Source organism: Somniosus microcephalus, chromosome 10 (assembly GCF_052327205.1).
Source record: "Somniosus microcephalus isolate GS21.2 chromosome 10, FLI_Smic_1.0, whole genome shotgun sequence".
Taxonomy (NCBI): domain Eukaryota; kingdom Metazoa; phylum Chordata; class Chondrichthyes; order Squaliformes; family Somniosidae; genus Somniosus; species Somniosus microcephalus.
In genome coordinates, this window is record NC_140996.1 from 10,767,807 (window position 1) to 10,792,748 (window position 24,942).

A 24,942-nucleotide genomic window follows, 5' to 3' on the forward strand; every position below is an offset into this window, starting at 1 on the left:
GGCCGAGCGGTTGCGAGGCACGGCCCGAGTGAGCCCAACTTACCTGCCGCTCCGGCGGGGCGAGAGCGGGATCGGGAGCCGGAATGTGGGGGTTTGTTTCGGTGCTGCTGTCCCTGTGGGGATGGAAAAAATGGCGGCGAAGTTTAGGGAGACTGGAGGATTAGGACCCGCCCATGACGCACTGATTGGTCAACCATCAGGTGAGTGAACTGTAGGATTGGTCAAGCAGCACGTCACAGGATTGGTCAACCTTCACATCACTCAATGCTAATGAGTGGAATTTTGAAGGTTTTTCAAGGTTTTTTGTATACTGCCTGAACAATTTCAAAAAGTAAATACGCTTATGAGGTTTCGATAATCATAAGCTTTCTTTTGATATAACACATGTGTAGGTACGCTCTATAACTTTTGATTGTATAGCCAGACAGACAGACAGACAGACAGACAGACAGACAGACCGACCGTTTTATATATATAGATAAAAATACTGGAGATGTTGAAAAAGATAAGACTTGCATTTCTACAGCGCCTTTCACGACCGCCGGACATCCCAAAGTGCTTTACAGCCAATGAAGTACTTTTTTTGAAAGTGGAGTCACTGCTGTAATGTGGGAAACGCAGCAGCCAATTTGCGCACAGCAAGCTCCCACAAACAGCAATGTGATAACGACCAGATGATCTGTTCTTTAGATGTTGATTGGCGGATAAATATTGGCCAGGACACAGGGGATAACTCCCCTGCTTTTCTTCAAAATAGTGGCCAAGGGATCTTTTACATCCACCTGAGGGGGCCTCAGTTTAACGTCTCATCTGAAAGACGGCACCTCCGACAGTGCAGCACTCCCTCAGCACTGCACTGGGAGTGTCAGCCTAGATTTCTGTGCTCGAGTCTCAGGAGTGGGACTCGAACCCACAACCTTCTGACTCAGAGGCGAGAGGGCGACCCACTGAGCCACGGCTGACCTAAACAGGCCGTTTGACTGACAGTCGAGAATCGTCAGGTCTGAGTTTTTTCGCTTCCAATTGGCCGTGGGAAGGCGGGGCAGGGTGAGGTGGGCGACCAATGTGGCGGGGGGGGGGGGGGGCAGTAGGAGGCAGGAGGTCATGTGATGATACCTCCAGGAATAGGTTCAACCAGAGCTGGCAACACTAGCTGCATTTGAAATCAAATTCTTTAAACAGGAAGGCAGATTATTATTTGAATGGCAATAGATTGGGAGAAGGGGAAGTGCAACAAGACCTGGGTGTCCTTGTGCACCAGTCGCTGAAGGTAAGCATGCAGGTGCAGCAGGCGGTTAAGAAGGCAAATGGTATGTTGGCCTTCGTAGCGAGAGGGTTCGAGTACAGGAGCAAGGATGTCTTGCTGCAGTTGTACAGGGCCTTGGTGAGACCACACCTTGTGTATTGTGTGCAGTTTTGGTCGCCTTATCTGAGGAAGGATGTTCTTGCCACGGAAGGAGTTCAGCGAAGATTCACCAGGCTGATACCTGGGATGGCAGGAATGACGTATGAGGAGAGATTGGGACGACTGAGCTTGTACTCGCTGGAGTTTGGAAGAATGAGAGGGGGTTTCATTGAAACTTATAAAATTCTGACAGGACTGGACAGACTAGATGCAGGAACGATGTTCCCGATGGTCGGGGAGTCCAGAACCAGGGGTCACAGTCTAAGGATAAGGGGTAAGCCATTTAGGACAGAGATGAGGAGGAATTTCTTCACCCAGAGAGTGGTGAACCTGTGGAATTCTCTACCACAGAAGGCAGTAGAGGCCAATACATTAAATATAATTCAAGAAGGAGTTGGATATATTTCTTAAGGCTAAATGGATCAGGGGATATGGGGAGAAAGCAGGGACCAGTACTGAATTTGGATGATCAGCCATGATCGCATTGAATGGCGGAGCAGGCTCGCCTTGCCAAATGGCCTACTCCTGCTCCTATCTTCTGTGTTTCTATGTTTAGCCAAAAAGCACCATGTGACAGCTCATCTGCTGGATAACTAACTTTTCTTTCTGTAAACGGCAGTGGAGTTTCCCCAAGTACCTCCTTATTGACAATTTCCTGCCACATCTGTGCAATAATATTTGTTTCTATAAGCTGCTTTGAAATGTTTATACGATATTGTTAAGAGATATGTTCAGGCTAATCCTACAAGGCTGATTTTGTTGAGACAGGGAAAAGAAAAAAAGTGTGTTTTTTTCCCCTTCTCTGTGGGAAAGTCCGATCTCAAAACGGATTCAAAGTTGGACAAAAGCAGGCGATGAAAGAAGCAGGGAACTGTAGAAGGAGGGATCTGTATCAGTGCCGGTGAAACGCTGGCACAAGCAGTAGAACCGTCAAAACCCGTGACAAAGCGGATCTTGCCTCGTTCATGCAGACAAAGCCCCAGAATTATCGCCCTAAACCCTAAGCCTCACCAGCAGCTGATCACAGGAAAACAAATCCCAGCAGCACAACTTCAGTTAAGAATAATACAGATCTTGTCGGGGGAACCGATGTGAGCGCAACAGGTAAGGCAGCATTTTGATCGTCAGCGGGCTTCGTGTAACAGCTGGGATAAAGTGACACCGCAAATCCCGGCCAGAATGGAGAACGGGATAATTCCCCTGTCAATCGCGCCTGGAGAACGCACTGCTGCAAATGCCTGGGATCGATTTTACGCGCATAATTTGTATTCTTTAACTATCCTCAACTCACTGCATTTTGCTGGAGAAATAATCCTGCTCTTATCGGGAGACTTTGCTGTAGTTTCGGTCATGAGCTCTGTTGCTTGCTGAGTAAATAAGACTCCCAATTACCCGATCATCTCCATCCTGGCTGGGATTTGTGGTGTCACTAGACGCAGCCATGAGTGTGGCTCCCTGTTGGGAAATTGGGATTGCTGAACTTACTTAGGGATACGCAGCATCGTGGTTATGTCACTGGACTATTAATCCAGAGACTTGGGCTAATGATCCGGAGACATGAGTTCAAATCAAATGTAAATTTAAATTTATATTCAGTTAATTAAATAAATCTGGAATAAAAAAGCTAGCATCAGTAATGGTGACCATGAAACTACCAGATTATCATAGAAACCCATCTGGTTCACTAATGTCCTTTAGGGAAGGAAATCTGCTGTCGTTACCCGGTCTGGCCGATATGTGACTCCAGACCCACAGCAATGTGGTTGACTCTTAACTGCCCTCTGAAATGGCCCAGCAAGACACTCAGTATCAAATCGCTGCTAGAAACTATAATAAGACCTTCACACCACACGGACTGCAGCGGTTCAAGAAGGCAGCTCACCATCACCTTCTCAAGGGCAATTAGGGCTGGGCAATAAATGCTGGCCATAAATATATTAATAAAAAACTTATATTTTCTCTAGGTCCAGAATGAAAAGCCTTGAGCGTATGGAATTTCCCACCCGAGTACAAGGTTAACGTTAACTCTGACAAAGACATACACCTGGACGGTGAACGCCTGCAAACTGTGCATTCTATCACCTACTTACGGCAAGACAATGGAGACAGCAGGTCGGAGGTCAAAGCTCACATCACAGAGCTTCTCAACCGCTTCACTCAATCTGGAAATCAACTTGATCGGAGAGACAAACTAAGGTTGAGAATATTTAAGCGCAGAGTGCTGGCTGTGCTCATCCATGGATCAGGATGGTCCACATGGATGCTCATAGTGTAGGGAGTTCCCGCCCCCTATTATCCCAATGGCCACAATACATAGGAAGCACCTCCCAAAACCGTGACCTCTTCCACCTAGAAAGACAAGGGCAGCGGGCGCATGGGAACACCACCACCTCCAAGGGCCATGGAGGGAGTGCAGCGAAGATTCACCAGACTGATGCCTGGGATGGCAGGAATGACATACGAGGAGAGATTGGGTCGATTGGGCTTATACTCGCTAGAGTTTAGAAGAATGAGAGGGGATCTCATTGAAACATAAAATTCTAACAGGACTAGACAGACTAGATGCAGGAAGGATGTTCCCGATGGCAGGGGAGTCCCGAACCAGGGGTCACAGTCTATGGATAAGGGGTAAGTCATTTAGGACTCAGATGAGAAGGAATTTCTTCACCCAGAGAGTGGTGAACGTGTGGAATTCTCTACCACACAAGGCAGTTGTGGCCAACTTATTTAAATATATTCAAGAAGGAGTTAGATATATTTCTTAAGGCTAAAGAGATCAAGGAATATGGGGAGAAGGCAGGGACAGGGTACTGAATTTGGATGATCAGCCATGATCTCATTAAATGGCGGAACAGGCTCGAGGGGCCGAATGGCCTAATCCTGCTCCTATCTTCTATGTTTCTATGTTCCTCTCCAAGTCACACACCATCCTGACTTGGAAATATATTGGCCGTTCCTTCATCGTCGCTGGGTCAAAATCCTGGAACTCCCTCCCGAACAGCACTGTGGGAGTACCTTCACCACACGGACTGCAGCGGTTCAAGGCGGCGGCTCACCACCACCTTCTCGAGGGCAACTAGGGATGGGCAATAAATGCCGGCCTTGTCAGCGATGCCCACATCCCATAAAAAAATTTTTTTTTAAAGGAACATAGGAACAGGAGGAGGCCATTCAGCCCCTCGAGCCTGTTCTGCCATTCGATGAGATCATGGCTGGTCCGTGTCACGACTCCATCTACCCGCCTTGGTTCCGTCATCCTCAATACCCTTGCCTAAAGAAAACAGGGAGTCCCCGCCCCATTGGCCACCGGCTCCACTCCCAACTCTGCCTTCTCCCCGAAACGCCTGCACGCGGTCAGGGCCCGGCGTGTCGAGCCTCGGCCTAATTTCCAGCTCTTCCACCACACTCCCGCCGAAACCAGAGCCGCGAAACACCGGCCCCAAAGGTTCAGAGGAGAAAACGTACGGCACCAACCTCGTCAGCTCTTCTTGCAGCTGTGCATGATCAGGCGGGAAGAACTTCACAACGAATCTCATCACAACGTGCCTCGGCCCTGAGGAAACATTTTAGATTCTTTGTTAAAAAAGGAAAGATTTGCATTTTTTACAGTGCCTTTCATGACCACCAGACGTCTCAAAGCGCTTTACAGCCAATGAAGTACTATTTGAAGTGTAGTCACTGTTGTAATGTAGGAAACACGGGAGCCAATTTGCGCACAGCAAGCTCCCACAAACAGCAATGTGATAATGACCAGATAATCTGTTTTTTAATGATGTTGATTGAAGGATAAATATTGGCCAGGACACCGGGGAGAACTCCCCTGCTCTTCTTAGAAATAGTGGCCGTGGGATCTTTTACGTCCACCTGAGAGAGCAGATGGGAGCCTCGGTTTAACGTCTCTTCCGAAAGACAGCATCTCTGACAGTGCAGCACTCCCTCAGTACTGTCCCTCCGACAGTGCGGTGCTCTCTCAGCACTGACCCTCCGACAGTGCGGTGCTCCCTCAGTAGCACCCCTCGGGCAGTGCGGTGCTCCCTCAGTACTGCCCCTCCGACAGTGCGGCGCTCCCTCAGTACTGCCCCCTCCGACAGTGCGGCACTCCCTCAGTACTGCCGCTCCAACAGTGCAGCACTCCCTCAGTACTGCCCCTCCGACAGTGCGGCGCTCCCTCAGTACTGCCCCTCCGACAGTGCGGCGCTCCCTCAGTACTGCCCCTCCGACAGTGCGGCGCTCCCTCAGTACTGCCCCTCCGACAGTGCAGCGCTCCCTCAGTACTGCCTCTCCGACAGTGCAGCACTCCCTCAGTACTGTCCCTCCGACAGTGCGGCGCTCCCTCAGTACTGCCCCTCCGACAGTGCGGCGCTCCCTCAGTACTGCCCCTCCGACAGTGCGGCGCTCCCTCAGTACTGCCCTTCCGACAGTGCGGCGCTCCCTCAGTACCGCCCCTCCGACAGTGCGGCGCTCCCTCAGTACTGCCCTTCCGACAGTGCGGCGCTCCCTCAGTACTGCCCCTCCGACAGTGCGGCGCTCCCTCAGTACTGCCCCGCCGACAGTGCGGCGCTCCCTCAGTACTGCCCTTCCGACAGTGCGGCGCTCCCTCAGTACTGCCCCTCCGACAGTGCGGCGCTCCCTCAGTACTGCCCTTCCGACAGTGCGGCGCTCCCTCAGTACTGCCCCTCCGACAGTGCGGCGCTCCCTCAGTACTGCACTGGAGTGGGACTTGAACTCTCAACCTTCTGACTCAGGGGTGAGAATGCCACCCACTGAGCCACGGCTGACACCCGATCTAAAATAAGGTGCATGTTTAATAATGGCCCGGAATTTGCGGTCGGGACGGCGGCGAACCGGCAGCGTTCTCCGTCATTCCGCCTTTGAAACTGACCGCAACTTCGGGATGTGGCGCAGTCGCATACAGATACAGAAATCCTGAAGTTGCGGACGGTCATTGACAGCTCTGACAGAGGCTGTGCTGTGCTCCCCCACACCCCCCCCGCCCCCCCACCCAAACACTGAACCGGAAATCTGGGAAATCAGCCAAATTATTGAAACTGCCGAAAACTTGGGCTTTCCCGCGGTAACACCACTGTTAAAATTCCCCACGAACAGTTAGGCCCAAAGGGATTCGGTGAAACTGGGGTTTTGACAGCATTATTACTGCTGAACAAATGTTAAGGGCCTGGAAAACTAATTTTAATTTTGTGCAGTGTGAAATTTATCCACTTTAATACAAAATTTTAATTAAGAAACTTTTCAAAAAAAGTTTGTCCATCTTTATTTCCGGTTTGCCTTTTCCCCGTGTGAGAGCCCCAATCTTTCTTTCTTTTGCTCTCTCTAACCGTCTTAAAAAGTTAGAATCTTAAGAGCTTACTTTCCACTGGCGGGAGGGTCGGTAACCAGGTGTCACAGATTTAAAATAATCGGTAAAAGAACCAGAGGGGAGATGAGGAGACATTATTTTACTCAGCGAGTCGTTGTGATCTGGAACGCGCTGCCTGAAAGGGTGGTGGAAGCAGATTCAACAGTAACTTTCAAAAGGGAATCGTGATATATATATACAAAATAAATAAAAAAATATTAAACATATAAAAACATTTGCAGGGCTATGGGGAAAGAGCAGGGGGGAGTGGGACTAATTGGAGAGCTCTTTCAAAGAGCCGCTACAGGCACGATAGAAACATAGAAGATAGGAGCAGGAGTAGGCCATTCGGCCCCTCGAGCCTGCTCCGCCATTCAATGAGATCATGGCTGATCATCCAATCTCAGTACCCTGTCCCTGCCTTCTCCCTTGATCCCTTTAGCCTTAAGAAATATATCCAACTCCTTCTTGAATATATTTAATGAATTGTGAATATATTTAATGAATATTTAACGATGGGCCGAATGGACTCCTCCTGTACTGTGCGACTCTATTTGAATCTTTTGAGGTTAGCCATCCACGACTTTGGACAGACGCTCAGATAGCAACACGTTCACAAATCTCGGTGTCTTGTCTGAAGAGATTTGGATATCCAACAGAAGGCAGGATACCCCGCCGAGGCCCGGCTCAAATTTGGCGAGGCAGTTTTTAAATTACGGACGTGGCCAATATTCATCCATTAGGGTTTATGGACAAGGAGAAGATGGATGAATGAGCAATAAATGCCCCATTTTAAATCTCCTTCATCCTCCCACCCACCCCCCAAAAAAGGAAAGTTAAAAGCAAATCCCTTTGGAACGATAGATGCGCTGAATTCAAACACCGGCACTGTGATCTGCATATGGAGGGCTCCCAATCTGAAAGAAAGGCACAATCTGCAATAGGGAACGCACAAAGGAAACCATACTCACTTCTGACTTGTTTCATAATTGGTTTCAACAGGTCCAGCCACACCTAAAAGTACAAGAGCTTATATTTACCATTCGATATCAAATATTTAAACAATAGTTCAAGCAACCAATTTCGATTTCTGTTTGAACAATGCATAAGGGATTCAAAAGACCTTTAATGCTATTTACCTGAACCTGATTAGCGTTAATGGGATTATTTTTAAATCGATTTTCTGTCTAGCAGACCTGATTTGTGTGTGTTGGACGGGATCAGGTTGAATTACTTTACTTGTCAAAATGATGTTCCATTGTTCTGAATGAAGCGATTTTGTGCTATTGCATCAGACTACTTGTGAGAAAGAAGCTGATGTTAAATCATTTTTCTTAAATATTCACATCATTTGAATTACATCAAATTTTAAGTACTTTTTTAAGCTCTTGATACCAACACCAGTTTTACTGTTATAGGAACAGGAGGAGGCCATTCAGCCCCTCGAGCCTGTCCCGCCCTTCAATTAGATCACGGCTGATCTGTATCTTAACTCCATCTCCCCGCCTTGGTTCCGTAGCCCTTAATACACGTGCCCAACAAAAGTCGATCAATCTCAGTTTTGACATTTTCAATTGACCCCCCAGCCTCAACAGCTTTTTTGGGGGGAGAGAGTTCCAGATTTCCACCACCCTTTGTGTGAAGAAGTGCTTCCTGACATCACCCCTGAACGGCCTGGCTCTAATTTTAAGGTGATGCCCCCTTGTTCTGGACTCCCCCCACCAGAGGAAATAGTTTCTCTCTCTACCCTATCAACGCCTTTAATCATCTTAAACACCTCGATTAGATCACCCCTTAACCTTCTATACTCGAGGGGATACAAGCCCAGTCTGTGCAACCTGTCCTCGTAATTTAACCCTTTACCACATGCCTGCTGTAATTTAGTCCCTGATTGGACTACCTTAGGATTCCTTTTTGTAACTAAAACCATGGCAACACTAGACTGACTGGTGGTGTTCTCTCCCGCTGATGCTCACCAGCTGAGCTCACACATGAAGGCTGGTTATTTGGGCAAAGTAACAGAGGGCGTCTGTGGGACCGTATCCCAGGACGGGTCAATGGCGTTTTGGGGGAGAGAGTTCCAGATTTCCACCACCCTTTGTGTGAAGAAGTGCTTCCTGACATCACCCCTGAACGACCTGGCTCTAATTTTAAGGTTCTGCCCCCTTGTTCTGGACTCCCCCCACCAGAGGAAATAGTTTCTCTCTCTCGACCCTATCAACTCCTTTAATCATCTTAAACACCTCAATTAGATCACCCCTTAATCTTCTATACTCAAGGGCAACCTGTCCCCATACTTCAACCCTTTTAGCCGCGGGTATCATGCTGGTGAATCTGTGCTGCTGACCTTCCTGAGGTGCGGTGCCCAGAACTGAAAGCAGTACTTTAGTTATCACCATGAGCAGGAAGTGACTGCATTATTCACTGGCTTTTGCACATTTGTACCAGTCAATTCACCAAGTACGTATGTTCACTGGGAGAAACCAGGATTAGACTAGGCTGGGATAACCCCGCCCCAACCTTCCGTACTTTGACAAGGTATCAGAGGCTGCTTGGCACCAGTAAAATAATTCCCATCGGGAGTCAATGCCTGCGGGATGAATATCTTAGGAGAAATGTGGAGGGGTAAAAATGAAATGCCATCTGTGTGGGTGAACCATTCCATAATTGGCACAGTGAAACCTGCAAATTACAGGCACCGTAGGAACGTGCATCAGCAGCCCTACTTTTGCAGGAGCCCTTATTTTCAAAATGGGCATTGTATGCACCGTAAACATTTTGAGTAGAATGAGGAGTTCTTTATCCAGCATCTGTAATGGCAGAGAAAGCGCTCTCTCACCTGGGACAGAACCGCGCCAGCCTTCAATCCCAGAGACAATATGCACGCTGGGTAAAGAGCTCGTCACTCCGCAAGGGACGTTCCTTTCACAAAAAGCCCGCTGCTGCCTCGCGCTGACCGGCAGTGTCCCTGTTTTAAGCTGTGAAAGGCACTCAGCGCATTGAAGCCTGTCCGTAGTTCATCATTTCATAAGAACAAAACATAAGAACATAAGACGTAGGAGCAGGAGTAGGCCGTTTGGCCCCTCGAGCCTGCTCCGCCATTCAATGAGATCATGGCTGATCTGATCTTAGCCTCAACTCCACTTCCCTGCCCGCTCCCCATAACCCTTGACTCCCTTCCCATTCAAAAATCTGTCTATCTCCACCTTGAATATATTCAATGACCCAGCCTGCACAGCTCTCTGGGGAAGAGAATTCCAAAGATTCACGACCCTCCGAGAGAAGAAATTCCTCATTTCCGTTTTAAAAGGGTGCCCTCTTATCCTAAAACTATGCCCCCTAGTTCTAGATTCCCCCACGAGGGGAAACATCCTCGCAGCATCTACCCTGTCAAGCCCCCTCAGAATCTTACATGTTTCAATAAGATCACCTCTCATTCTTCTAAACTCCAATGAGTATAGGCCCAACCTGCTCAACCTTTCTTCATAAGACAACCCCTTCATCTCCGGAATCAACCTCGTGAACCTTCCCTGAACTGCCTCCAATGCAAGTATATCCTTCCTTAAATAAAGAGTCTCTTGCACATTTTACTTTGCAAGTTATTCGGGTCTTTCAATAAGCGCCCATTTTTATTTATTTATTTTTTTGCAAGTGTCCCTTTCTTGGGAGCGTCCGTTTATGCAGGATTCATGATCATTTACGGGGGAAAATAATTTGTACAAGGATAAATACACTAACAAACAAGAACTCTTTAACTCTACATTGCAGTATTTCAGTGAAGTATAGTCAGACTGTCCTAGTATGCGCTTCGTTTTTAAGGGGATCCATTTTGTAATGGCAGATGGAGGAAACGGGATGTGACAAGGCCCAGCATTTATTGCCCATCCCTAATTGCCCTCAAGAAGGTGGCGGTGAGCCGTCTTCTTGAACCACCATGATGCCTCTTTGTAGTGGTTTGGGTCAACCGAGTGGCTCGCTCGGCCACTAGAGGGCCGTTAAGAGTCAACCACATGGCCGTGGGTCTGGAGTCACATAAGCGGTCAGACCGGGGCAAAGGCAGCAGATTTCCTTCCCTAAAGGACATTAGTGAACCAGATGGGGTTTTTATGACAATCATGGTCATCGTTACCGATACTAGCTTTTTATTCCAGATTTATTTAATTAACTGAATTTAAATTCTGAATTGGATTACTAGTCCAGTAACTTAACCACTATACAGGTACACTATCCTTTATCCGAAAACCTTGGGACCAGCTGAGTTTCGGTTTTTGGAATTTTTCGGATTTCAGAAGGTATTGGGAAATTTGTCGGGGGTGGGGGTTTGTGGGGGGTCGGGGTCGGCGGGGGGTCGGGGTCGGCGGGGGGTTGGGGTCGGCGGGGGGTCGGGGGTGGGGGTCGGCGGGAGAAAAGAATATCGGACGGGCTGCGGTTCGGGTCGGGGTCGGGTCGGGTCAGGGGGGAGAAAAGAATATCGGACGGGTCGGGTCGGGTCGGGTGGGGGGTGGAGAAAAGAATATCGGACGGGCCGCTGTATTGTCGGGTTCACTCTCCCAGTACCTCCTTCACACTGCCCGGCTCGGCCTGCAATCTCCTACCCAGGAGGGAACTCTGTGACCCTCTGCCCTGCTCAGCGTAAGTCGTGCGCCACTCTGGTCATGTCGTGCGCACGACTTACGCTGAACGAAAAAACTTTCGGTTTTTAGAGGTTTTCGGAAGTTCGGATAAAGGATAGTCTACCTGTACTACCGTATCCCATATGGTAACATTTTATTTTACATACCATAACCTTTCGATGGTCTAGAAACTCCAGTGCAAAGTAATCACTCTCAACTAGGTTAAGGTTGTGGCAGATCATATCCATCAGAAGCTTCCCGGAGGCCTTTAGCTGTAAAGAGCAACAAAAAATTGTTAAGAGTCTGTACGATATTAAAAATATCCAAAAAAAATAAGCAAAGATTTATTCATCAACCAGCAATATAGTTATTTGTGAAATGAGTGTATCCTGGCCAATAGTTTTTCCTCAACCCACATCGCAAAGAGATTATCTGGTCATTTATCACATTGCTGTTTGTGGGAGCTTGCTGTGCGCAAATTGGCTGCCGTGTTTCCTACATTACAAAAAGCTCTTCATTGGCTGTACTGAGTAATAAATATTGACCAGGACACCGGGGATAACTCCCCTGCTCTTCTTCGTAATAGTGGCCGTGGGATCTTTTACGTCCACCTGAGAGAGCAGACGGGGCCTCGGTTTAACATCTCATCCGAACGACAGCACCTCCGACAGTGCAGCACTCCCTCAGTACTGCACTGGAGTGTCAGCCTGGATTTTTGTGCTCGAGTCTCTGGAGTGGGACTTGAACCCACAACCTTCTGACTCAAGAGGCAAGTATGCTGCCCTCTGAGCCACGGCTTTGCAGAAAGGAGGTGGATATGGAGAGTGTCGGCCCTTCAGAGGTGGCTGTAGGAATGCCAGGGTAGATTATTATTCAAGGGGATGGTACTAAACTTCAGAGACACAAATCACTGGGACGTGACGGTTGAGGATCCTGATGGAAGCTGGGAAGTAGCTCTGACTATATAAACTTCAAAAATTATTTGGCAAAAGGAAATTGTGCCAGAAGAGTGGATGGTGAAAAATGTGACTTCTTCTCCCCCCTCCCCACCTTCAAAAGAGACAAGGATAATAATCCAGGAAATGATAGGCCGGTTAAGTCTTACTTCAGCTGTTGGTGAACTACTTGAGCCTGTAATACGGGATGAAATTACTGAGCACTTAGGAACACAAGAACAGGATATGGCCATTCAGCCCCTCGAACCTGTTCTGCCAAACAATTGGATCTTGGCCGGTCTGTGCCTGAACTCCATCTACCCGCCTTGATTCCCTAACTCTTAATACCCAACGACCTGTGGAAAAACATGAGCGAATCAGGGCCAGTCAGCACGGCTTTCTAAAAAGTAGGCCGTGCTTGACCAACTTTATAAAATTCTTTGAAGTAGTTAAGAGATGGAGGATAAATGAAATTCGGTGGATGTAGTTTATATGGATTTTCAAAAGACGTTTGTTAAGATACCACATAAGCAACTTAAAGCAAAGATAATGACACGTGGAAATAATAGTAATATGGACAGAAACCCCAATGAGCAGCAGATAATCGCTGCTGTTACTAAATTTGGGTTGCCAACCCTCCAGGATTTGAAGATTAATCTTCAGGACACTTGCTGCTGGGGTACGACAGCATAGTGGTAATGTCACTGGGCTAGTAATCCAGAGACCTGCACTAATGATCCAGAGACGTGAGTTCACATCCCACCACAGGCAGCTAGAGAATTTAAATTCAATTAAATAAATCTGGAATAAAAAGCTAACATCATTAATGGTGACCATTAGTGGACATAAAAACCCATCTGATTCACTAATGTCCTTTAGGGAAGGAAATCTGTCATCTTTACGCGGTCTGGCCGAAATGTGACGCCAGACCCACAGCAATGTGGTTGATTCTTCCTACCCTCTGCAATGGTTGTACCAAACCACTATGACAATAGTCAACACTGTGGGAGAACCTTCACCACACGGACTGCAGCGGTTCAAGGCAGCGGCTCACCACCACCTTCTCGAGGGGCAACTAGGGATGGGCAATAAATGTCGGCCTGGCCAGCGACGCCCACATCCCACGAACGAATAAATTTAAAAAAAACCCCAGGGGAATGGAATGGAAGAATTGTGTTTTTAAAGTAAACATTTTGACCACATTGGTTTATTATGTATAAATATACAGGAAACTGTTTTTATCCGGCACGGACGGGACCGACGTGGTGCCGGTTCATCAAAAATTCCGGATAACCGAACGCTACAGTAAAAGGTAGGGAGAGCTGACAGCTCCGTATAAAGCAACAAACCCTGTTGCTTAGCAACAACTGTAGAACAATGGCCATAAGTTCCAAGCATCTCTGCAGCTTAGCAACAGCTGCAGCCACACCCTTGCACAGCAACAGATGGAAGAAGGCAAAGACAATATGAAGTAAAACCTGAATTTTGCCGGTTAACCGAGGTTTCCGGTTATTTAGGTGCCGGTAAATCGAAAGTTTCCTGTATTGGTCATGGGTAAAAAAAAAAGCTGTTTGACTGACAAGTCAAGAATCATCCAATCGGGTACTGAAGAGTCTATTCATGTGCCGATTGGCCGTGGGAAGGCGGGGCATGTCGGGCGACCAATGGTGGGAGTGTGTGGGCGGGGCAGTTGGTAGCTGGCAGTCATGTGATGAACATAAGAATCAGGAGTCGGCCATTCGGCCCCTCGAGCCTGCTCCGCCATTCAATAAGGTCACGGCTGATCTTCCACCTCAACTCCACTTTCCCTCCCCCATCCCCATATCCCTCGATTTTCCCTGGAGTCCCCCAGGAATATGACCAACCAAAGTTGGCAACCCTGGACTAGATTGTGCCTCATGAGGTTTCAACAGCAAATCCTCAAGGGAAAGAAACGAAACTTTATCACTCTTGCGATCAAAGTCAAACTATCGTATCGCGGGGATCGAATGCACCGTTCATTGTTCAACCTTGCAAGTCGAAAAGAACGATTGACTACCAGCACAGCCCCATTCCAAAAACAGACCAGATACTTTACAGAATATGATCATGACCCAAGGCTTTTCATTCACCTCCCCCTATAGCTGTCCACACTAGGCAGTCTGCCGAGGTCTACACTTGGGTCTCAATTCCTTCTTCCTTGTGGATTCTGTACCTTCAGTTTCATGGGAATTCAGTTACAAGTGAAGACACTGTGCTGTGAAGGGAGGCCCACGGGACCAGAACTATACCTATTTCACAGAGTGGGTCACAGTGACAAGATAACTTCATTAAGTCAAGTGTTGAAAAGAGAAGGTTAAAATTGCCAGCCAGGTTATTTAGATACTTGGGGGGGGGGGGAAATTCAGTTGTTTGCGCCTCCCGTTAGCGCCTTAAGAGGGCACTAATGGGACGCAAAGCAACGAGCGCCCGGGCGCGGCGATGTTTGCACCGCTCACGAAATTAACTAGGCATTTTGCGGCGGTGTTAAACACTACCGTCACGATCTCCTGCGCCGTCAGATCGTGACGTCAGTCGAGTGCGCAACACCCCAGTAGTGCCCCGGACCGGATATTGAGTGACGCCCCCTGCCTTACCGCCTGCCGCTAGCAACGACAGGTTGAGGGGAGCGTTTTGCAGTCGGAAAGGGACTGGGGGAGCGCTATTTAAAGGTGACCGCGTCCTGCCTTTTTTTGTTGGTGACATTTTTGCACCACGCATTCTGAGAGAGAGAGAGAGAGAGACTTCTGGAGAGATTCAACGCTGTGTGAAGGAGTTTTGGGTACTGAGCAGCACTTTGCAGGTTCATTTTGATTTGACTTTCCTTGCTTCGCCTGCGCTCTGAGGTAGCGCCTCGCTCCTCGGCCTTTGCGCCTTAAGACAGGTGTGAAGTGCCTGATTTAGCGCTCCAATCACCTCCAGGGGCGATAAAAGCCAAGTTTGCCATCAGAGATGATAATTAGCGCCAGGTGCTAAACTTTGCGCATGGCCGATAATGGCGCCCAAACGGGGCGATACTGAATTTTTCCCCCTTGCACTTGACAACAAGGAGAAATACATAAACGATGGCAATGAGAAAGCAGAAGTGATACAAATCTCATCATACTGAAGAACATAACATTGTCTTTCAGTCCCCATCTGGAGCATTCTACATCTAAACTAAAACTGTCTGCAGCCCATCATCCTTATGCTTGTAGATATTTGCAACATGGAGGATTTGCTCAGTGCCCAAGCACTGTAAGAAATCCTGGCATTAATACTGCTGCTTGAGGCAGCTAACCTCTGAAATCATACCTCATCGCACACGGATATCAGGCCACTCCCAAACCAGCTTCCCACCCTCCTCGTAACAAAAGAATCTTCGGCTCTGCAACGGGTCAGTTGCACTTCAAACAGCATAAAACCGAGCCATGAAGATCAGGTAGGTCTTCGGTAATCTCTGTAACCTCCTTAAGCCCCTACAACCCGCTGAGATCTCTGCGCTCCTCCAATTCTGGCCTCGTGCGCATCCCCCACCCCGAGTTTAGGGAGGGAATTCCAGAGCTTAGGGTCCAGGCAGCTGTAGGCACGGCCACCAATGTTGGAGCGATGAAAATCGGAGATGCGCAAGAAGCCAGAATTGGAGGAGTGCAGAGATCTCGGAGGGTTGTAGGACTGGAGGAGATTAGAGAGATAGGGACGGGAGAAGCCATGGAGGGATTTGAACACAAGGTTGAGAATTTTATATTTGAGGTTTTTCTGGACTGGGAGCCAAGGTAGGCCACCGAGCACAGGGGGTGATGGGCGAACAGGACTTGGTGCGAGTTAGGATAAGGGCAGTTTTGGAGGAGCTCAAGTTTACAGTGGGTGCAAGGTGGGAGGATGGCCTTTCACAACCACCGGACGTCCCAAAGTGCTTTACAGCCAATGAAGTACTTTTGAAGTGTAGTCACTGTTGTAATGTGGGAAACGTGGTAGCCAATTGCGCACAGCAAGCTCCCATAAACAGCGATGTGATAATGACCGGATAATCAGTTTTGCTGATGTTGATTGAGGGTTAATTCTCTACCCCAGAGAACTGTGGATGCTCAGTCATTGAGTACATTCAAGTCAGAGGTCGATAAATTTTTGGGAACGAAGACAATTAAAGGATATGGGGATAGTGCGGGAAAGTGGAGTTGAGGTCGATGATCAGCCATGATCTTATTGAATGGCGGAGCAGGTTCGAGGGGCCGAATTGCCCACTCCTGCTCCTATTTTTTATGTTCTTATAAATATTGGCCAGGACACTGGGGAGAACTCCCCTGCACTTATTCAAAATAGTGCCATGGGATCTTTTACGTCCACCTGAGAGGGCAGAAGGGGCCTCGGTTTAACACCTCATCGAAAGACGGCACCTCCGACAGTGCAGCGCTCCCTCAGCACTGCACTGGGAGTGTCAGCCTAGATTTTTGTGCTCAAATCTCTGGAGTGGGGACTTGAACCCACAATCCTCCTACGTAAGAACATAAGAAATAGGAGCACGGGTCGGCCATTCGGCCCTTCGAGCCTGCTCCGCCATTCAATGAGATCATGGCTGATCTTCTGCCTCAACTCCATTCACCGGCCCTATCGCCATATCCCTTGATGCCCTTACTGGTCAGAAATCTATCGACTTCTGTTTTGAATATACCCAATGACTGAGTCTCCACCGCCCTCTGGGGTAGAGAATTCCAAAGATTCACCACCCTCTGTGTGAAGAAATTTCTTCTCATCTCAGTCCTGAATGGCCTACCCTTTACCCTGAGGCTGTGGCCCCTGGTTCTAGACTCCCCAGCTAAGGGAAACATTCTCCCAGCATCCACCCTATCAAACCCTGTAATAATTTTGTATGCTTCAATGAGATCCCCTCTCATTCTTCTGAATTCAAGAGAATACAGGCCTAGTTTACTCAATCTCTTCTCATATGACAGTCCCGCCATCCCAGGAATCAATCTCGTGAACCTTCGTTGCACACCCTCTATGGCAAGTATATCCTTCATTAGGTAAGGAGACCAAAATTGTACACAGTTACTCCAGGTGTGGTCTCACCAAGGCCCTATATCATTGGAGTAAGACTTCTTTACTCCTGTACTCAAATCCTCTTGTAATGAAGACCAACATACTATTTGCCTTCCTAATGGCTTGCTGCACCTGCACATTCACTTTCAGTGACTCATGTACAAGGACACCCAGGTCCCTTTGAGCATCTGCATTCCCCAATCTTTCACCATTTAGGAAATACTCTGCCTTTCTGTTTTTTCTACCAAAGTGGATAACTTCACATTTATCCACATTATATTCCATCTGCCATGTTCTCGCCCACTCACTGAGCCTGTCGAGATCCCCTTGAAGCCTCTTCACATCCTCTTCACAACTGACACTGCCACCTAGCTTTGTATCATCAGCAAATTTGGAAATGTTACATTTAGTCCCCTCATCCAAATCATTGATATAGATTGTGAATAGCTGGGGCCCAAGTACCGATCCTCCATTAGTCACAGACTGCCATCCTGAAAAAGACCCGTTTATCCCTACTCTTTGTTTTCTGTCTGTTAACCAATTCTCAATCCATGCTAGTATATTACCCCCAATTCCATGTGCCCTAACTTTGTTCACCAACCTCTTGTGTGGGACCTTATCGAAGGCCTTCTGAAAATCCAGATACACCACATCTACTGGCTTCCCTTTGTCGACTCTACTAGTTACATCCTCAAAGAACTCCAATAGGTTTGTTAAACAGGATTTCCCTTTCATAAATCCATGTTGACTCGGCCCAATCTTACTATTAGTTTCTAAGTGCCCAGTTATTGCATCCTTTATAATAGATTCCAGCATTTTCCCAACTACTGATGTGAGGCTAACAGGTCTGTAGTTCCCCGTTTTCTCTCTCCCTCCTTTCTTAAATAGCGGGGTTACATTTGCTATCCTCCAATCTGCAGGAACCGTTCCAGAATCTACAGAATTTTGGAAGATGACAACCAATGCGTCCACTATCCCAATGGCCACCTCTTTCAAAACCCTAGGATGTAGGTCATCCGGTCCTTGGGATTTATCGACTTTTAGTCCCATTAATTTTGCTAGTACTGACTCAGAGGCGAGGGTGATACCCACTAAGCCACGGTTGACACAAGGAGGGAGCATTGGAATAGTTGAGTCTAAAGGTAAGAAAGGCAATAACAGGCCAATATTGCCGTTTCCCAATCATTGGCCTTTATGAACCTTCCCCGGCTCTCAGGGCAGGGGAGAGGGGAGGGGAGGGGAATGATTGGCCAAGTCTCGAATATGTGGCTCTCGTGCAACTGCGCACGTCTTCATTACCTCAGCACTGTGGAATCTGCCCTGTAATACAAAGAGGGCAGATTTCGCAGCACCAGCAACCAAAGCTATTAAAGAACCACTTTGACTTGTGGTAATCTAAACATGATAGTACATGAACAAAACAAGCTGCGTGTGACACAACTGGATGGTTCTACTTCCACTGTAACCCACTGAACTGACCAATACCAGGCCGAGAAACAAACCAGCCTGGCATGAAGCCTATTCCATTCTGGATGAGGGAAAGGCTGCGCTTCAGTCACCGCTCATAAAAGGAACCTTTACAGGTCCTCCGACGATTCAAGGAGTTACTGAGCGAAACTGTAAAAGAAAAAAACTTGCATTTCTATAGCGCCTTTCACAACCACCGGACGTCCCAATGCGCTTTACAGCCAATGAAGTACTTTTTGAAATGTAGTCGCTGTTGTAATGTAGGAAACGCGGCAGCCAATTTGCGCACAGCAAGCTCCCACAGACAGCAATGTGAACTTGAGGTCATCCAAAACTCGGCTGCCCGTGTCCTAACTCACACCAAGTCCTGTTCGCCCATCTCCCGTGTGCTCGCTGACCTACATTGGCTCCCGGTTAAGCAACGCCTCGATTTCAAAATTATCATCCTTGTTTTCAAATCCCTCCATGGCCTCGCCCCTCCCTATCTCTGTAACCACCTCCAGCCCTACAACCCCATCCCCCTCCCCCCGAGATATCTGCGCTCCTCTAATTCTGCCCTCGAGGATCCCTGATTATAATTGCTCAACCTTTGGTGGCCGTGCCTTCAGCTGCCTAGGCCCTAAGCTCTGGAATTCCCTGCCTAAACCTCTCCGCCTCGCTACCTCTCTTTCCTCCTTTAAGACGCTCCTTAAAACCTACCTCTTTGACCAAGCTTTTGGTCACCTGCCTGAATTTATTCTTAAGTGGCTCGGTGTCAAATTTTTTGTCTTAAAATACTCCTGCGCAGCGTCTTGGGACATTTTACTACGTTAAAGGCGCTATATAAATACAAGTTGTTGTTGCTGTTGATAATGACCCCATAATGTTTTGTTTTCATGTTGTCTGAGGGATAAATATTGGCCAGGATAACATAACATAAGAATTAGGAGCAGGAGTCGGCCATATGGCCCCTCGAGCCTGCTCCGCCATTCAATAAGATCATGACTGATCATCGACCTCAACTCCACTTTCCTGCCCCATCCCCATATTCCTGGATATTCAAAAATCCATCGATCTCAGCCTTGAATGTACTCAACGACTGAGCGTCCACAGCCCTCTGGGATAGAGAATTCCAACGATTCACCACCCTCCGAGTGAAGAAATAACTCTCCAGCTCTTCTTCAAATAATGGCCATGGGATCTTTTTTGCCCACCTGAGAGAGCAGACGGGGCCTCGGTTTAACATCTCATCTGAAAGACGGCACCTCCAACAGTGCAGCACTCCCTCAGCACTGCACTGGGGTGTCAGCCTAGATTTGTGTACTCAAAGTCTCTGGAGTGGGACTTGAACCTACAACCTTCTGACTCAGAGGCGAGAGGGCTGCCCACTGAGCCACAGCTGACACATATCAGCAGGGTCTCGGGTCCATTCCCCAATATGTGGTCAGTAGCTGATCTCCACCAAGGTGGCCATCGGAGCCCTTACACTTGTTTTCAGTGACTGTAGATTAGAGAGATGAACGTCTCTGAGTGTGTCTGTACCTTATTAGTATCCAGCAGCCCATGCTGGAGGCCCGCTTGTCCACACATCAGGTGAGCACAGGATGTGCCTTGGCTGTGTTGCTTCCCCCATCTTCTCGTAGAGTCGAATATCCCGCCAACACTCACTGCCGAGGCTCACTCGTGAATATTACTACATGGGCGAGGTATCAGACAGTGCTGCAAGGAGTCAATGCCTTCCATGGAATTAATATTTACAGCACAGAAACAGGCCATTAGGCTGGTGTTTATGTTCCACACGAGCCTCCTCCCATGCTATTTACTTCATCTCACCCTATCTAGTTAACATTCTATTCCTTTCTCCCTCGTGTGTTTATCTAGCTTCCCCTTGAAAGCACCGATACTATTCGCTTCAGCCACTCCCTGTGGTAGCGAGTTCCACATTCTCACCACTCTCTGGGTAAAGAGGGGAGAAAATTAGCAGAAAAGGAGGATTTATTTCAACAACACCATGCGTTATACAACGTCTTTAACATATAGTTAATAGGTCCCGAGGTGCATCACAGGAGCGTAATCAAACAAAATTTGACACCGAGCCACGTAAGGAGATATTAGGACAGGTGAGCAAAAGCTTGGTCAAAGAGGTGGGTTTTAAGGAGCGTCTTAAAGGAGGAGAGAGAGGTAGCGAGGCGGAGAGGTTTAGGGAGGGAATTCCAGAGTTTAAGGAGAAAGGAATTCAAGGGTGTGCAAGACGCCAGAATTGGAGGAGCGCAGAGGTCTCGGAGGGTTGTAGGACTGGAGGAGGTTACAGAGATAGGGAGGCGGCGAGGCCATGGAGGGATTTGAAAACAAGGATGAGAACTTTAAAATCGAGGCAATGCCGGACCGGGAGCCAGTGTAGGTCAGAAAAAAATAACCTTTTTGATTCCAGAAGCCAGTTAAAAGATTGCCAAGTTGCGACCTAACTGTACTGCCACTAAATGTAATCATTCTTTCTGAAGCTCGTGTTTAGCTTTTAAGTTCCAGGCCAGATCTTCAGTTTTACACTTCAATTCAGATTTTAAATATAATTACCTGGACTTCACAGATCTATCATGTAGATTCATCAATGCTGCTCTCAATTACAAGGTGAATTATTGTAGAGGGCAAGTGTTCTGTGCTGCCGTTGCATAAAACCAATTTAAATACTTATCTGGTCTCTGCAGGCCATGCCTGCTACTCGAGGCTGTTCATCACCTAGTTAGATAACTGGCATAGTTCAAGAAAGGAAAATGAACAGATTTGCATTTCTATAGCGCCTTTCACAACCTCAGGACGTCCCAAAGTGCTTTACAGCCAACGAAGCACTTTTGCAGTGCAGTCGCTGTTGTAATGCAGGAAACGCGGCAGCCAATTTGCGCATAGCAAGCTCCCACTATCAGCAATGTGATAAACGACCAGATAATCTGTTTTTAACAATGCTGGTTAAGGGATCAATCTTGGCCCCAGGACACCGGGGGAGAACTCCGCCCCCCCCCCCCCCCACCCCCGGCTCCTCTTCGAAATAGTTTACGTCCACCCGAGAGCGGGCAGACGGGGGCCTCGGTTTAACGCCTCATCCGAAAGCTGAAAAGAAGAATGCAATACTTCACTGCAATTCTGCTGAGGAGATCTTTTTGTGTTTTAAGAAGCAGGATTGAGCTCCCGAGTGGACAGCACTTGGTGTTACTGTACTAGGATAATCAAGGTGAATTCCAGCTGGATTGCCAATAATAGAAATCTGTTATACTCCAATTAATAACAATTAATAACTATTCCACAGGATATGATTGGCATATCTTGATCCAGAAATATTCCTACAGACCTAAAATTAGAAACTTAGTAAACTCATTTTTTTTTTTTTAAAGCAGGCACAATTGCTCTCAAGTGATCCCAGGTTATAACGGGTGGGAGAAACAGGCAGAGTTTTGGGTCTTTGTCGCTAAAGAAAAAAAAAGACTTGCATTTCTATAGCGCCTTTCACGACCACCGGACGTCTCAAAGCGCTTTACAGCCAATGAAGTACTGTTTGGAGTGCAGTCGCTGTTGTAATGTGGGAAACGCGGCAGCCAATCTGCGCACAGCAAGCTCCCACAAACAGCAATGTCATAATGACCAGATGATGTTTTTTAGTGATGTTTATTGAGGGATAAATATTGGCCCAGGACACTGGGGAGAACTCCCCCTCTATTCTTCGAAACAGTGCTGATGTAAGAAAACTACTAGGCACTTGGTCAGAGTATTAAACAAGGCTTTAATCGACTGTTTCACAACATGGAAGTCTAGTTGTCCTTCACTAGTTCCTGTTTACAAAATGTCCTAAGAGAGTATTTATACTCTCCCTGGACAGCACCACCAGCAGGCCGCCCAGTATATTTCATGTCATTTCTACATGAATGGCAAGATTCATATCAAGTGCCGCGGGATCTTTTACGTCCACCCGAGAGAGCAGACGGGGCCTCGGTTTAACGTTGCATCTGAAAGACGGCACCTCCAACAGTGCAGCACTCCCTCAGCACTGCACTGGGAGTGTCAGCCTGGATTTTTGTGCTCAAGTCCCTGGAGTGGGACGTGAACCCACAACCTTCTGACTCAGAGGTGAGGGTGCTGCCCACTGAGCCACGGCTGACACCTATCTGGTAACATCAGTACAAAAAGGTGTGTGCAAATACCAGTTGACGACAAGATCGTGCTTAGTTACGATGGCGGCATAGTCAAAGGGGCAGGTGTCCTCTTATCACTCGGGTGTTGAGGATCGCCTGGATTCAGCAGAGAGAGTGAAATCAGGTAGTGCCATGCCTGTAATGGAACCCATCCAATTTCCTAACCATACAGACAGGTTCTGTAAGGTGTGTGTGATCCTCCCCACACCAAATTTTACACCCAAGTGCTACTAAGCAGTCAATTAGCCCGAGATACTGTACCAGCCACTCATTTACATTATTCATTCTTGGGTTGTGGGCGTCGCTGGCAATGCCAGCATTTATTGCCCATCCCCCTAGTTACCCTTGAGAATGTGGTGGTGAGCCGCCTTCTTGAACCGCTGCAGTCCGTGTGATGAAGGTGCTCCCACAGCGCTGTTAGGGAGGGAGTTCCAGGATTTTGACCCAGCGACGATGAAGGATCGGCCGATACATTTGCAAGTCAGGATGGTGTGTGACTTGGAGGGAAACTTGGGAGGTGGTGGTGTTCCCATGCGCCTGCTGCCCTTGTCCAAAGGATTATACTGTAACAAGTCTGAATGAAATTCTTTGGCATTTGACACGATTATACCTGCCAACAGTGGGACAATTCTTTCTCTGCAGCACATCATTGGTTTTTGTTGATACTGGTGTGGAGATGCCGGTGTTGGACTGGGGTGGACAAATGTAAGAAGTCACACAACACCAGGTTATAGTCCAACAGTTTTATTTGAAATCACAAGCTTTCGGAGCGCTGCTCCTTCGTCAGGTGAAGTGGAGAGATGCATAAAGACACAGCTTATATAGTCAGAGAATAATGCCAGATGATTACAGGTAATCTTTCTAACTGCCATTTATCACACCTCGGCAGAGAGATAATCACAGCAATCAAAGGTGTGAATGTTTTGTTTTTCATACAGACCCCAGCATCTGCAACATTTGACCCCTTGTGACCCCACCTCATTGTTCTTTGATGTAATGTTTTCCTGACTTTCCTGTTTGGACACCATTCACACCTTTGATTGCTGTGATTATCTCTCTGCCGATGTGTGATAAATGGCAGTTAGAAAGATTACCTGTAATCATCTGACATTATTCTCTGACTATATAAACTGTGTTTTTATGCATCTCTCCACTTCACCTGACAAAGGAGCAGCGCTCTGAAAGCTTGTGATTTCAAATAAAACTGTTGGACTATAACCTGGTGTTGTGTGACTTCTTACATTTGTTGATACTATAAGTGCTTTACATAGAATTACCTCGATGTACAGCACAGAAACAGGCCATTTGGCCCAACTGGTTCATGCTGGTGTTTATGCTCCCATAGAACCTTATCCCAACACCAGTCACTTTCGCCAATTTAGGTGTTTTAGAAGAACACTACTAAATGCCTATTCTGGTTATCGTAGTTAATGCAAATAGGTTTGAATAGCACAAGATCTTTTGAAAGCAAAATTGCATTTGTTTTTCCAGAAGGACAATTAATACTAACCGGCCCTGAGCTTGCTGGAGTGGGGCGTCGCGTGGCGTGCTTGTTTCCGTACCCTCCAGCTGGGAAAAACTTTGCGCAGTATCTTGCTGGGAGTGCAAGGGCAATGGGGCATCTGGGACCTCGGTGAACGACGGGACCAACAGTCTGTCTCCTTAGCCCATGAGATTTAAGGATTGAGAAAGAAACAGAGGAACGATGGAGGAGGAAATCGGGTGAATTAGAGTCAAATCAGGTACAGAGAGAGAAATAAAGGGGGGAAAAGAAAGATTGGATTAAGAGAGAGAGAATAAATATTAAAATATTTTTAAAAGAACAATTTACTACCTGTAGGAATGAGACTGCACAATTTAAATTGTTCCCTTTCTGGGCCGGAGAAGTTGAGTGGCATCGCAGGAACATAAATCTCACTTAAAAAAAAAAGTTGTTAAGTACCAGCCCTAACTTCCTGCGGCGAGTTTA

At 47.5% G+C, this 24,942-nt stretch overlaps 1 protein-coding gene across 3 annotated transcripts in view; it reads right to left on the reverse strand.

Moving 5' to 3' along the window:
- farp1 (FERM, RhoGEF (ARHGEF) and pleckstrin domain protein 1 (chondrocyte-derived)) overlaps nucleotides 1–24,942 on the reverse strand; it is a 372,795-nt gene that overhangs the window by 148,022 nt on the left and 199,831 nt on the right. For all 3 annotated transcript variants that reach the window (XM_085998433.1, XM_085998432.1, XM_085998434.1), the window contains exons 3-5: nucleotides 11,542–11,646; nucleotides 7,733–7,775; nucleotides 4,880–4,958 (exon numbers count right to left, since the gene is read on the reverse strand). In XM_085998433.1, the coding sequence (XP_085854559.1) occupies nucleotides 4,880–4,958; nucleotides 7,733–7,775; nucleotides 11,542–11,646 (227 nt within the window). The remainder of the gene's footprint in view (nucleotides 1–4,879; nucleotides 4,959–7,732; nucleotides 7,776–11,541; nucleotides 11,647–24,942) is intronic.